The sequence below is a fragment of the Rhinolophus sinicus genome, chromosome 16 (genome assembly GCF_057876585.1).
Source record: "Rhinolophus sinicus isolate RSI-liver-muscle chromosome 16, RSI-T2T, whole genome shotgun sequence".
Lineage (NCBI taxonomy): Eukaryota > Metazoa > Chordata > Mammalia > Chiroptera > Rhinolophidae > Rhinolophus > Rhinolophus sinicus.
In genome coordinates this window covers 137,347,212-137,361,794 of record NC_142516.1, presented here as the reverse complement: position 1 = coordinate 137,361,794, position 14,583 = coordinate 137,347,212, and the positions used below count along the sequence as shown (strand labels likewise).

Below are 14,583 nucleotides of genomic sequence, written 5' to 3'. Positions count from 1 at the left end.
TATACACCCAGTTCCCTTTCCTGTGTGCATATACACCTGCGCACACACAGAGCCGGCCTCCCACTCATCTGTGTGCGCATATTCACAGGTGCACACACGAGGCTCCCCTCCTCCATGTGCACAACCCCCTGACCCGTCTCACATGTGCGTACAATTGTACACACACACTCCAGCCTCTGTCCCCCGTGTGCGCACACGTGCACATCGCACCGGCTTTTCTTCCCCGCGCGCGCACCGCCGCGCACTGGCGCCAATCCCTGCTCGCCGCGCACGCAGACGCGCACACGCACAGCCCATCCCCCTCAGAGTCTAGCGCGGGCCGCCCGGGCGGGAGGAGGAGGTGGAGGAGGGAGCCGAAGGCGCGAAAACGCGCGCAGGCGCGCTGCGGGAGCCGGGCCGCCCCCCCACGTCACCGCGCCGCGCACGTTACGCCGCCCAACGCCCGCTCGGCAGGGTGAGCCCCGCGCCCGGCGCCTCGCAGGGCAGGACCCTGGGCCGGAGCGCGCGCCGGGACTGCCCACGTCTCTGTGTCCGCGTGTCCGAGCCCGCGCGTCCGTGTCCGCGCCCGCGCCCTCGTGCCCACCCCCGCGTGTCCGTGCGCCCACCGCCAGCCAGGTGCGGCAGGCAGGGGGCTGGCGAGGGCTAGGGTCCCGGGAGGGGCGCGGGCACGCGGGGCGCCCACTGGTCCCCCGTCCTCCTTCCCCGACGCGTGTGCGCGCCCCTCCCGGCTCCCCGGCCTCCTGCCCCTGGTCCTGGGCGCCGCCGTCGGGGGCTCCCAGGTGACTTGGTCGGGGGTCCCGGGTCCCCCTCGGGGCCTGCAGGTGGCCTTCAGGCGGAGCAGCAGCACCGGCGTCTGCACCCGGTGGGGGTCGGGGTCCGCCGGTGCGCAGGGGGTTTAGGGGTCCGCGGTGCGCGGAGGCGGCGCTGACCTGGACTTGGCCCGCCCGACTGCCGGTTCCGGCGCGCGGGAGGCGCTCGCGACGAGGCGGCCGCGGCCTAGTGACAGGCCGGAGGCCGGACCCCGGAAGCCCACCTGTCAGAGTTACCGGCCGGCCGGGTGGGCGAGGGGAGCGACCCAGCTGGGATCGAGGCACTCCTTGGGGTGCGCATTTGCGCAGGGACAGCGGTGCTGCGCCTGGGGGGGTAGCCGGGTGTCCTTAGTTGCGCCCAGGTTGCGCGGGCGCAGGCTGGGTGCCAGGCCCGAGCGGGTGCCGGGTCTTTGTGTGGGCATCGGGGAGGACAGGGGTCTGCAGGGAGCCAGACTGGGCATCCTATTGTTGGATGCGTTTCCCTTCGCTGAGATGACTTAAAATCCCGGGGGGGGGGGGGGGGGGTTGCCAGCTGCGCTTTGAGGATGGAGTGTGGCTTTGGAATGGAAGGTGCCTGCTGCCTGGAAGGGCAGATTGCTGGTGGCATTGGGGGAAATGTTGATATTAACTTGTGTTTTTGTTCTTACTTATTTCTTGTTTTTCCTTCCCTCTTTACCAGAAAAATCATTTTTCTTCTCTGGAGGGTGAACATTTATAGCATCGATTTCACGGATCTGGTAACATGGCAAAAGATGTAAGTATGTTTGCTTGGTTTTACATTTACAGACAGATGTTTGCCTAGCACTACACTCTTTGTAGTTTTCCCATTTTATTTCAGAAGGACGACACAAACTACAGTACTGTTCATTTTCAAACTTTTAAAGCACATGAAATGGGATAAGGATGAAAAAGATGAAAGAAATCTATTAATAATAGATTTTATGGAAATGTGTATGATTTGCTTTAGCAGCTGGGTTTTCAGTCTTAAACACCGGGTGACAAACACTGCATGAGGCTTAAATGGTATCACTGACTTTTTCTTCATCTTTTCAGAGGGTATTAACTTACAATTTTTAATATCTTTGTTGAGGAACACACAGAGTTGGGTGAGATGGAGGGCTGGGACCAGGCTGACTGGTCGTGTGCAAAATGAGCCTGAGCACCTGATTTGTGGAGAGTATAGGAAGTTAATTCAGCTTTGATGGATAAAGTGCTGAGTGCTTGTTTTGGCCACTTTTGTTTCTCAGAAAAAAGCTTGGTGATTAACGAAATGTGACGAACCCTACTTTACCTTGCCTTGTGTTTGTCATGAAACACTAGAGTATAGTGAATAATTTTTTTAACTTGTTCCAAGAAATAGGCTTAATTTAGGTCTAAAAATGTAGACTACTTTATTGGTTATGTAGTTCTTACCACACTTTGTAATATCACTTAAAGTCATGGAAACCCCAGTTCTGTCCTTTAGTGTTTCTCAGAATGCATTGTTCTGTAAGCCTTAGTGAGAAGAGGCTGTTTATTTATTTACTTATTAATTGCACAGAGCTGGAAATGTAGCTCAGATAAGCTGCATCTGCCTGAAACAACTAGAGGCAGTAAAAATGTGTCTGTAACCAAAGCATAGAAGCTTTACGCCTTTCCATCAGTTCAGTGGTTTTAGTATTCTCTAAAAAGTCTGGCTGAGAGCCCCCTACACTCTCCCGACTGTCAGGCGTGCACTCGCATTTGCTCCTGTCTTCCAGTGCTGGGTTTCACTTGGTAGAGAGTGTGTGAACACACAATTGCACCCTGTGTGTTGTGTTTTAACTTAAAGTCATAATCCGTATATAATATTAGGTTGATTTTATCATCTCTAATTACATTTGTTGATGGCCACATCCTGTTCTCTGGCACATATACACCAAAGGGGCAAGACGGGTAGTATGTGCTCACAGCAGAATAATTAGGGATCTTTAAGAGAGTGCTGCTCTCCCCCATGCCTCTGTTAGAGTGCGGTTCTGGGGTTGTATGTTTCAGGGAATCGAATTTATTTGCCCTTTTTTATTAACCAACTAGAGGAGAGGGAGTGATTCCATGTTTGAGAGGCTCTCTTTGATTCCCTGCTGGCCTCTGGGGGATGTAAAGACAGATAGTAGAGGCCACGCCATCTGGTTGCAGGAAGAAGGGCTTGGTAAACAACCTTTTCCGACATTCACTTCTGGAGAAGCAGCCCCTGCAAAGTGCGGGGGCAGCTGCGGGCCGCCTACTGGCTGAATGGCATGGTGGTTCCCCTGGAGCTGATGAGGTTGGGTCGTGGGTGCTGTGGTGATAGTGGGTAGTCTAGGCCGAGAAACGGCCTACGGTGAGGTAAGTGGCCTTTCCTGTCCTGAGAGCTGGCTGATGCCAGGAGCCGCTGGAACCACGTTTCCCCGGGACTGGTGGGTCACGCTGGAAATGGAGATCATGGCCAGTAAAGGGATTTACTTTACTTCGGCCTTTTCTCTAGGTACCTTATCTTTTTTAAGTAGGGGAGTGACATGTGAGTTTGGAAAGATGACTTTGGCAGCCAGTGTCGGAGGGGAAAGCAGCAGCCGTTAATTGAAGCCATAGCGCTACAGTTTTTCTTAGGTGTAAGATCAAGGCCCATAGCACAGGTGGGAGCTGAGCCCCTCAGGTTAAGGTGGGGTGGGCTGGGACCCCATCTTTGCAGAGCTCTGGGGGTTCCATGGGAGGCTATTGGGGCCCAGGGAAACTAGAGGGGGCTGGAGTTAGGTTTTGGGCGTTATAGTGGAGGACAAACTTAGGTGACCACTGAGGGGTCAACTTGGCAGATTTTGGTGAGGAGGATGAGGGAAAATGGTATGGCAGTTTCTTACCTCCTGTGGAGGTCCAGGGAGACCAGCAGGTTTTAGGGTTCGACCAGGGAAATGGATGGACAGGAGCGAGCCCGTTGACTGGGGGTGAGGGGCTGTGGGCGTGGGTGGGTTTTAAAGGTCAGAAGCCATCCCTTGAGGGAGAGGGCAGGTGGGCTGGGCTGGAGAGGCCTGCAGAGGCGTTGCCGGTTGGAGGGCAGCGATGGCCGTCCTCCTGACAGGTGGGCATTTGTCTGGGCATAGACAGCTGTTGCAGGCTAAACAGTGTCTTTGGTCCGAGGGGCCCAGTGTTATCTAGTCTTTTGGAAAGACTTGGAACTTTTCACTCATCCTATTGTACATGCATCTCAGATGAGAATTCTACCCAAGCCAGACCGGCTGGCTCCTGTATGCATTTCCTCTACCTCAGTTCTTGGTCTGTGGGATCGGGGGGAAAGGCCTGAAATAATGATAGCCTGTGCTGCTTTTTTGCATTCATCTGTTGTTTGCTATTTGTTGAGCACCTGTGCCTAATGGTGAGCTTTTCATGAAGCTTGCAGTCCATGGGAGATGGCTGTTGTCGGCTTGGGGTTGGGGACCTGTCTAGGAAGCAGGGCCGTTTTCCCTGAAATCAGAGGATGAGGAAGAGACCAAGGTGGGTGTGTGGGGATCGGGGAAGAGCATGGGCCTGGGGACCCCATGTGTGTGCTCTGGCACCAATACTTTATGTCTTCTTTTTCTAGGACACAAATAAATTAACTCCTCCCTCCCCCCATTTTCCAGCAAGCTATGAAAATAAGCCTGATTCCTCGGTGATTAATAGTTAACACTTCATTTTAAAAGCGTGTCTCTTTGGCTGGAAGTGTGCTAGAGTGTGCATGTAAAATGGCAGGAATGAGTGGGCTGCCTTGAGGTGCCCTCGGGGTGAGTCCCTGTTTGTCCTCCTGCTTCTCTGGTTTTGCTTTGGTCACACAGAGAAGGGAGATGGCGCCTGAGGAGTTGTGGTGAGAGGGTGGAAGCCCAGGCTGCTCAGGGACCCGGGATGCCCACTCTTGGCCTGTCTGGGTGAAGCCAGCAGCCTGGCCTGGACGCAGAGAGAGGAATGGGCACCGGTGATCAGTGCCTTCGCTCTTACCTTCAGCATTCATTTATTTGAGTTAAGTTGGTGTACACTCGAGGTGAACAATTCAAATGGTAACAGTTCCAATTCACTGTTCATCCACGGTGTGGAGGGGGAGGAGGCAGAGAAGGAAAGATGCAGCAGCACAGAAGCTCAGCGTGGACGTTCCCAAGGCCCGAGTGCGGTCACTCCCCAAAGGGACCACTAACAACAGTTTTGGGGGTTATTCCAGAAGTGTAAGAGAATTACTGTCTGATATTGGTATTTTGGGCAAGAACTTCCTTGTTGTGGGGACTGGCCTACACAGTGACAACGGTCCTTTCCTCAGTCCTGAGACAGCCCATGAGGCCCCCCTTCCTTGGATTTGCCGACACCCCGGGGGGTCAGTACAGCCTGGAAGAGAACTGCCATTCAGTCATTAAACTTGCCTGGGGTTTTCATCGCTGCCCTCAGGGACCTGGTGACCGTCATGTCTGTGTGGGGATTCCCTGGCCACGCTCAGCCTGTCCCTTCGTACTCATAGCCAAAGCTCAGGGACCATCCTTAGATGTGTGGTTTGGAATGTCCTTCCACAGTTGCTGTAGAGAGAGTCGGGGCAGGTCAGAGGGCAGGCAGCAGGCGTTTCAGTCACTGCGCTGGAACTGCGTGATCTCTGCTCCAGCTCCCTCTGTCACGCGGTCTTGTCTCCCGGACAGGTGAAAAATGTACTTTATTGCTTATTGACTTAAAGAACTAGGTATCTGACTTGTGCCAACCACGGGTCCTGATTGGGAAGGTTTGTCTTGGCTGAGAATGCAGTCCCATTTTTTAGCACTGAAGAAGGCTCCTAAGGTAAAAGTAAACTTCAGAGGAAATAGAAACAGGATAATTGTTAGATACATACTCATTGTGTTAAGGATTGCAGTTGTGTGAGGTGGAAAGTGGAAGGCATCCGACACGCCTGCGTGCGCACCGTGTGTGTGTGCGGACGTGTGTCCTGGTCTGCGCTGCCCCCCTGCCACCATCTTGTCCCAATCTCTAGCCTCCCAGGAGCCTTTCGGTGCTATTAGCGTTTGGAAAATTGCACTTACGAGGTAAAGGACCTGTATAGCAGCTATAGTTCTATTAGAGCTGAGCTGGAAGAGGCAGTGGGTGAGGGAGTGTGGGTCACAGAGCGCCACGTACTTTCTCAAGGTCACAGGCGGAGTCCGCGTCTCCAGCTCCCAGTCTCGGAGTTCTTCATAGCCCTGCAAAGGAGGAGGAAGAGCATGGCATTGCCTCCGTCCCCACTGGGAAGATCATGTGCTCGTCCTTGCCCAATATCGTGAGGTTTGTAAAGAACAGGGAGCTAGATAGTTGATTTGTAAAATTACAGAGGTGCTTGTGCAGGGAGGTGTCGAGTTGTGGGTGAGCCGACCGTTGGGTATCCACAGGCCCCACCTCTCCAAGCTTCAGGCGTGAGAGCAGAGGGATTATAGCTGGTGCAGCCGCTGAGTCCTGACACAGACATGAGGCCACTTGGCCCGTGCACTTGGCCAGAGGACGTCCTGGGGGAGGAAGATGCCTCGAATCACAACCTGATTTCTGGCCGGGGGCAGTGCTGGGACAGCTGGCAGCACGGGTGGCCGTGTAAGTTCCTGTTCAGAGTCCATAGGCCTCAGGTTTGAAAGCTGCTCTGTGAGTCTACTTGTGTTCTGGGAGTTGATGGAAAAATCCCTAGATTATATTATTGAGAGCTGGAGAACAAAGAAAAATGCATCCTCTCTGTGCTTTTGAGGGATGCTATAATGAGGCCTGGTTTAATACCAATAGGAGACTAATGAGCTTATCTAAAAATACATGTCCTGAGTATCATTTTACAGACCTAGACCTCGATGATGAAATTCAGGGCTGAAGAAATAAGACTGGTATAGCAATAACGTGCTGTTTCCTCCCGTCTTTGATGAAGTGGGTTCTGGGAACACACGCTAATTCAGTCATTTAGTGCAGCCTTTTTTTTTTGCCTGCCCTCATAAAGAAAACAACTTCACATTTGCGATTAAGGAGGTAGTAAATGTAACCCACTCGGGTTTAAACAGAGAAGAAGTCTATGATGGTCTGCTTGTTTTTACAACAGGCTTTTCATGTTTCAGAATTAATTTTTTTCTACACGGAATGAAATTGGAGAAACTCTGAGATGGTTTTAGAAAGCAGAAAGTTACAGATTAATTAAAAGTATTGACCTAAAATATCTTGCTTTAAAAGACGTATTGTACAAACACCTGGTATAAAATTAAAAAGATAAAAGGGATATCTTTTTCCCTCATGTAATCAGCTCTCTTTTTAGCTCTGTGCTTTTGGTGTGTAAAAAAATTATCTTCAGAGTTCATTGTGAAACAATTAGGAAATTTGCCTGTGGTATCGAAGCACAGCCTGACTTGCAGTAACTTCTAGATGCTGTTTTCCTCACATAATCAGCTTTTCAAAGAGCTCTTTTCTCTTGGTATTTAATAAATTATATTATTTTTCAACATAGAACAATTGGAAAATTCTCCTTCGTAATTGATACCTGGCTTCTCTTGCCTGCAGTTTCATACTGTTTTAGGAGGGACTGGATTTCTTGGGGAGAGCAAGCAAGGATGGATCAGAGGTGGCACACGGCCCACACATGTCACAAGCCTGTGGGTCTATGCTGATGGCAAGAGGGTGAGACTTCTGGGATGTATGTCATCTGGGTGTTGGCATTGGCTGAACCCAGAGGAGAGGTTCACCCTTAGGCACCTTCTGGCTCAAATGATTATCATGATTAGGGGATTGGCCATAAATAGTACAGATGCTGTGTCTACATGACATTGGGCCTGGAAAGGTGTCGGCCGTCAGTAAATATTTGCTGACGGGCTGCAACTCCTGCAGACCCAACTCTGCGTAAGGACTTGTATGTATTCAGAGGCTGACTGGCTTTTCAGTTGATGCATAGTTTATGGGTGCTATTTAGATGTGCTACCGATTTGGAAACTGCAGAATGAAGTGTTGTATTTACCTCTTCCTAGTACAGGCTGTTTGAACTTAGGACGCTGTGTATCACAACCCTGTTTTTACATGATCCAGTTTTAAAGGGAATTCTGGTTTGATGGAATGAAACCAGTGTGCATCCTCAGGTTCTAAAATGCAGCACCTTTTAACACACATGCTTGACCTGTGCACCCAGGGCTTCTCTTAAGTCACATCATGTCACTGAGGGCCCAAGGGGGAGACAGTGAACATGTTTGCTAGGCAATGAGCCCAAAGGTAGTTATGCCTGTTCGTCGGTCCTGATGTTTCCAGCGCCCCCCACCCCCCAGCTCAGCCCTGCCCTGTGCCTACCCAGGACAGGACAGATGCACTGGTCTCTCTCATGGTTCATCCTGCGGAGGGATTTGTCATTCCCAGGTTTTTCTGTGTGGCCGCAGCCTATTCTCAGCATAAGCTGTGAGTTTGTAGTCTGTTGAATCACAGTCCCGTCACATCAACAAGCATTTCTGTCACAATCATTGGATTATCCATTTAGCAGAATTTCCACAAGAAATAAGTTTGAAGTACTGAAAAAGTTCGGGTAATATTTCTCCTGTTTACAAAAGTAATGTTAATTTTGCAAAAGTTAGAGAGTTCCAGGAAAGTAAAAAAAAAAAAAAAGAAAAAACTCATCACCTGGTTATCTGAGAGGAATTGTTGGGATTTGGTAGTATATTTCTGTTGGATTTTTCCTTAGTCATATGAAATAAAGACATGTTTTACAAAGATGTAAATGTATGTTCATTTTTAATCTTCTTTTTCTCTTTAATATATTGTCAGTATTTCCCCAAGTCATTTTTTTAACCACATTATTTTATTTGACATGTTGGAAAATTGTAGATGGTCAGTTATTGAAAAAGTGAGTTAAACTGGGAAATAAAAAAGGATGCTTACTTAAACACATCATTTTAAATTCAAACAAATGTATATTCACTCCCCAGTTCTTTTGGCTATAGAGTAAAAGCCCTTTCTTGTTGAATAGGTCCACTTATTTGAGTCTCTTGTATAAACCATACCCATGATATCCAGTTTTGATTTCTGTAGAATAGATGGAGAACATGAAAGACATTTAAAGACACTGATGCAAGCTTCTAGATTGTTTGCAGTTTCTTCCAGGCTTTTAATAAATACAACTGGCATAAATCGATTTTTAGAGATGAGCATAGCTGAGTATTAGATAGCATGTTGCTGAAGTTTCTGGATAACAGATACACAGATTATTTGAGAGAGTCCTGAAAGCCATCAGCATCTTATAGGAGAATGGAGAATATCAATTAGTTTGACAAATTCCGTATTCATTCTGGATGTGCCTGAAGTCCCCAGTCCCCAGTGTTGGGGATTCCAGTGGTTTCCAGTTAAATCCCACATTTATATAGATCTATGATGAGACCCAGGATAAATTCTGGGAAGTGTAATTCTGCATGAGTGTGCGTGGACGTGCCTGTATGTGTGTAGATGTGCCTGGATATGCATGGCTGTGCCTGGGAGTGTGCGTATGCGAGGACGTGTGAACGTGTAGCACACTCATGCCCTATGTCTTGGAGACATTATAAGATTACTTTCCAAAACGATTGTACCAGTTTATACTTGTTTCCGTCAGATTGTAGGAGCGAGCCCATCTTAACATTTTGTAAGCGGGCATTTTCCCACCAAATCGCGTCGTAACGCGGGGCTTTTTTGACATTTTCTCGCCAAAATTAGACTTTCCGTAAAATATTCATATCTTTCGATCTATTTGATATTTTTCTATGAAACTTGCAGTGTTTAGTTTAAAAAGAGGTCTCTATTTATTTACTTTGCAAAATTTTTGCCGGTTCCAACTAGAGGCGATATGACGAGTTTACTTGTTTCCCACAAACAATGTGTTAACATTCCATTTGCAACATTGAGTTCGATAATGATAATGTAAAAACCCACAAAATCTGCTTGGTTTGATAGGTAAAATTTTAAATGATATTTTGTTTTTTGTGTTTTTCGATTTAGAAGTTAAATGTTTTCCTCTTAAAACATTATTTCACTGTGAATTGATGAACATATCCTGTGCTCATTTTTTCATTTAGGTGTTTGTTTCCTGTTGATTTGCATCTGCTTTTTATAAATTCATGGTTTTAAGCCTTTGTTCATCATTTCACAGCAAAATAGTAACATTAGTTTTCTTCTGTCATACAGTAAGAATTGTAAAAAGAAAATCACTTTCACTATAAACCTTCAGAGAACACACCTTGAATTCATACCTTGAATTTTAAATACAGATAGTTTTTAGGTAGTTTAAATGTTTTTCCTTTATTTGACTGATAGTGTATATTCATCTTTATTCAGTGTGATCATCAAGGCTCCTTGAGGCCCAAGTTCACTATAGTTGTCTGTGTTCTTGTAGCTTCTTGGGTAAATGATTACAGCACAGCGTAAGGTCTTTTTAGCTATTGCACAACGTCTTGCTTCCTCTCTGTAAAAGTATTAATAACTTAAAGTAGCTAGTATGGGTCTTATTTTTCTGTTGTTTCATTTGCTTTTCAGAAAAATCAGGGTTTGAGTGAAAGTATCTTATGCTCCCTGTATTTTTTTTTTTTCACCTATATTGATAAAACCTAAATCCTATTTTGCAGGGAAGAAGGATGAAGAGGGAGATACTTATGAGAGAGTTCAACCTCTGACTTTTTCTCATGGCTGAGATTGGGGATCGTTTATACAGCCACACTTATCTTTGATCTGGTATACTTTCAGATTAATCCAGATAAAGAAGTCACTTATTCTTGGAGGTTATTACTTTAGCATTTCTTTTGAAAATTTGTGATTTTTTAATTTAGGTACCTTGTTTGCCATGATGTGCCGCATAGAAGATAAATGTTTGCCTTAATATTGTACAAATAAGCAGCCTGTGAGTTAAGATGGCTGTAGTTGACTGGGGTGTTTCATCCTCATTTGATGAAGCCCTGCTGATGTTACCCTCCCCCAGCACACACAAATGCACGCACGCGCACGCACAGCTTGAGTAGGAGGGAAGTCACAAAGTTAGACAATCTCAGGGTTTTGTAACTCCAGAGAGCGTTGCCATTGTGTTTGTAGCTGTAGGTGTTTCAGGGCACTGCCAGCCGGGAAGTGGAGACCACCACGGATATCTTCCTCCTGGATGGAACCCCTTCTTTCCGTGACAAACTGGAAAAGTGGCTCCTGTGGGAGCTGCACAACCAAATGTTACTCTGGAGGTGGCAAGGATGTGGAGGTGGGTTTCCTTGATGACTGTAGGCCCTGAGCTTTTCGTGCAGTGATGGGGGCCTGTCCTGCCCACCTCACAGCCGTTTATTTGAGGGGCCTTTATTGGTAGTGTATGGACTGGGGTCCTGGAAACCCTGCCTAATCTGTATTTTTGAGCACTCCTCCTCCTGGGAAGGGGGAGGGCTGATGTGGCGCGTCGTGCAATAAGAGCTGCCCACCCCCTGCCCTCTGTCGCTCACCTGGACCCCACGCCGACTTAGACCCTGGGCCTGGCGGGCGTCAGAGGCCTGCCCTGAGTAGGGGGAGTGCTCGTCCTGTCTCAAGCTCCTAGCCTGGGATGACTTGGTTTTGTTAAAGAGAGTTAGGTTCTTTGTGAAAGGGAAAAAAAGTATCCTGCAATAACTTTTCCAGTAGAGAAGTCAAATTAGTATATTGTGTTTTTTTCAAATTAGCTAATAAAATTACTAGAGGAGCAGAAATTGTCTCCATCTCCAGTTATGTTACCCTGAGGAGAGGCCACAGGCCGCACTCCCCCCTCCGTGGAGGGTGGGGTGTGCCTGCGCGCTCGCGAAACCACAGGACCACTGGGTTCTCCTGGAAACTTTGTACATCAGGACAAAGGCAGTGATTCCAAGGGGACCTGCCCCACCTGGTTCTGAGTCCCAGCTCTGCCACTTCCTGGCGGTGTGACCTCAGGCAGAATCTTCTCTGGGGCTTGGCGTCTCATCTATAAAATGAGGTAACAAGCGTACCTTCCTCTCAGGGAAGCACAGATTAAAGGACCACACGCATCACACACTCAGCCCGACCCTGGCGACACTTGGGTGAGTTCTAAAGAATCAAACGTGAGGCTTTGAAGAAATTTGGAGTTGATCACAGTGCTGGGCCTCTGAAATACACTTCTTGGCCATGCGTGGTTGGTCTCATCAGAGCTCTGGGGTTAGACCCCATTCCTAGTGGCATCAAGGGGACCAGCTCCTTGTCAGGGTCTGAGCTCAGGAGTGAAGTAGGCAGGCCTCCAGAAACGGGGTGCAGGGAGCCACAGGTCACCAGAGGAGGTGTGGGGCAGCCGCAGGCAGTGGGAGATGGGATGCTGGGGCCACAAACCAGAAGTGGGGGGGGTAAAGGGGTTCACAGGCCACCAAGGGACGCTGCTACAATTGACCACTCAGGGCCTATGTGACCTGATGTCCTGCTCCCTGCCTCCAGTCTTTCTGTAGACAGGTCTCTCCCCCACCTCCCGCTTGCCCTAACAGCTAGAACGTAGAGAAATCCCATGGGGGTGGGCAGCAGGCACTCGCTCTAGGGCAGGCCTGCTGGAATGTGATTGGGGGACAGATCCTCTGACACCTGGGGCTTGCCCTTCAGGGGCTGCAGCTAGGGCACTGAGACAGCACGGGCTTTGGTTAAAGAAAAGCCCTCAGTGCAGCTGTCTCATCGGTTCAGCCTTTATAAGGAACAAGAACTAATGTCCCATTGGGGAGCAACTGCCTGCTAAATCACATTCTAGCCGGCCGTGACGAGGCCCCATCAGGACCTGCCTGCAGCAGGTGACGGCGCAGTACGTGCCCTACAGAGCTAACCCAGTGCAAGTCTGCCACAGAAACGCCAGAAAGAGGGGCATCAGCAAATATTTAAAAATTGTTTTGGAACCACGTTATGTGTTCTTCCAGGCAGTTCTGCATTTGTGCCTTTTCTAGAGTAAATTTGGTATTTTTTTCTGGCAGCAAGAGAGTGATTGAGGGACGCAGTCGGATTATGGATTAGAAGAGCAGATGCTGCGGCTCGGCTGCTTCCTTCTAGGAAGGACGAGCCAGGGAGTAAGGTACTGAATCAATGAGAAGCACAGAAGCTCACATTTCAGCATGAGCAGGACGCAGTTCCTGCGCTGTGCATTTTGGGGTGGGGTGGAGGGTGATAGCTGAAATGGTTCAGCATCTGACTGACATTCAGGTGCAACTTGGTGGGCAAGAGTTGGATGGAAATGCCAATTTATACTTGACTGCCTGAGGAGGTGGGCTCTGACGGCTCAGACAGGCCGAAGAGGCGCTGCTGCAGAGCAACCAGAGAACCTCAGCGTTTCAGAGCCGGAAGAGATGGGCCATCTCCAAATCCAACTAAGGAAGACAGAAGTTAACCTGGGCTGTCTATCTGAGTCCCAGTTTTGCTTATCATGGAGAAGAACAACTGTCACTTGTGTGTTACTTGCTGACATCATGGCTTCCTGGCAAAGAACTCAGGGTCTCACTTGAATTTCAGAGATCCTGGCAGTCTTATCCATGTCCTGGCACCACAAACACATTCCCCCTCTGCCCCCTGCCACACCTCGCCTCCCTTTCCTCTGAGCCTGCAGGGGTTTGTAGATTTAACTCCTTAACTCCTACCTCTTCCATTTCCCTTCCCTGATGGAGTTGAGATTCCCCCTGAGGATATGGATTTGTGGGGGAAGGATTGGCATTCACCTGGTCACTTCTAATCCAGACTGTTTTGCTCCCCAGCCGATTCTGCCCTGCCTGTGCCTCAGGGCCAGCTCTCTGACCTTCCGTCCTACTCTTTCTGCTTTCTGGCCTCGGGCTTCTGCCCCATTGGCTCTTGTTCCCATCTTGGTTTCTTTTCCATGGATGCCACGTGGGGTCCTGACCTCAGATCGTCGGGTTTCAGCCTCCATGCTCATCTCTCCCTCGACCCTAGATCTTGTTATCCTTGGGACTCTGTATCCTTTGTTTAGAAAACGACAATAGTCTTATGCTTCACTCAGTTACAAAAGTACCGTAAGTCCTCGTCGAGAGGTCCTGCAATTTTAAGTGAAATGACATAATGAAACCAGTTTTACCACGGGCTCATTGATATAAATAAGGGTTAAGTTCTTACAGCATCTTACCAATGTTATAACAAAACAACATTAATGAAATGATATTATGTGAAGACCTGTTGTGTAGGGTTTATTTAAAAATTCAGACGGTGTCAGAAGTAAACAGTCGTCTGAAATCATAGTCCAGGTGACTGTTAACATTTTGCTGATTATTTGGGGGACGAACTCCCTAGCTGTGTGTTCAAACACACTTAAATGACACGACTTGACATAAATGAACTCACACATTCTTTCCCTGCTATTTTACCCCACAGTTTGTCCTAGCTTTCTCATATTTTAAATATAAAAATAGATAATTTAGAAAAACTGTTATGGAACGTTTCAAACGTACCCAGGAGTAGGGAATGCGATGGTGACGCTCTGCGTCCTTGTCACCGTCCTGAGGACTCACAGTTCATGGCCAGGCTTCGTCCATACTTCTCCCCAGCTGGTGATGGTGAAGCCGATTACAAACATGACGTCATTTCATTAAGTATTCTAATGTCTCTCTCAAGGACAAGAACGTCTTACAAATACCCAAAACAATGGACAGTAAGTCATTAGTATTGCCAGTTAACTAGTGTTTGGGTTTCCCCAGTTGTCTGAAAATGTGTAAGCTTTGTTTGCTGATAGCGGGATCTAGGATGATATTTCGTTTGAGGTGCCTGCATTTATTTGATCCTGCTGAGGGGCAGTGAAGTTGTTTCCGGTAACTTGCCTTTATGGTAAAGCTGAACTGTGATTCAATAC

The 14,583-nt window shown here is 48.3% G+C and overlaps 1 protein-coding gene across 5 annotated transcripts in view; it reads left to right on the top strand.

Moving 5' to 3' along the window:
- Window positions 1-413: 413 nt before the first annotated feature.
- Window positions 414-14,583, top strand: part of TFDP1 (transcription factor Dp-1) — a 41,050-nt gene continuing 26,880 nt past the window's right edge. Inside the window, exons 1-2 of one of the 5 annotated variants that reach the window (XM_074329566.2) lie at window positions 414-454; window positions 1,489-1,563. In XM_074329566.2, coding sequence (XP_074185667.1) covers window positions 1,552-1,563 — 12 coding nt within the window. In that variant the 5' untranslated portion in view covers window positions 414-454; window positions 1,489-1,551. Of the gene's footprint in view, window positions 1,103-1,488; window positions 1,564-10,496; window positions 10,990-14,583 lie in introns of those variants that run through there. The other 4 variants (XM_019746594.3, XM_074329564.2, XM_074329565.2 and 1 more) reach the window with 4 other exon arrangements.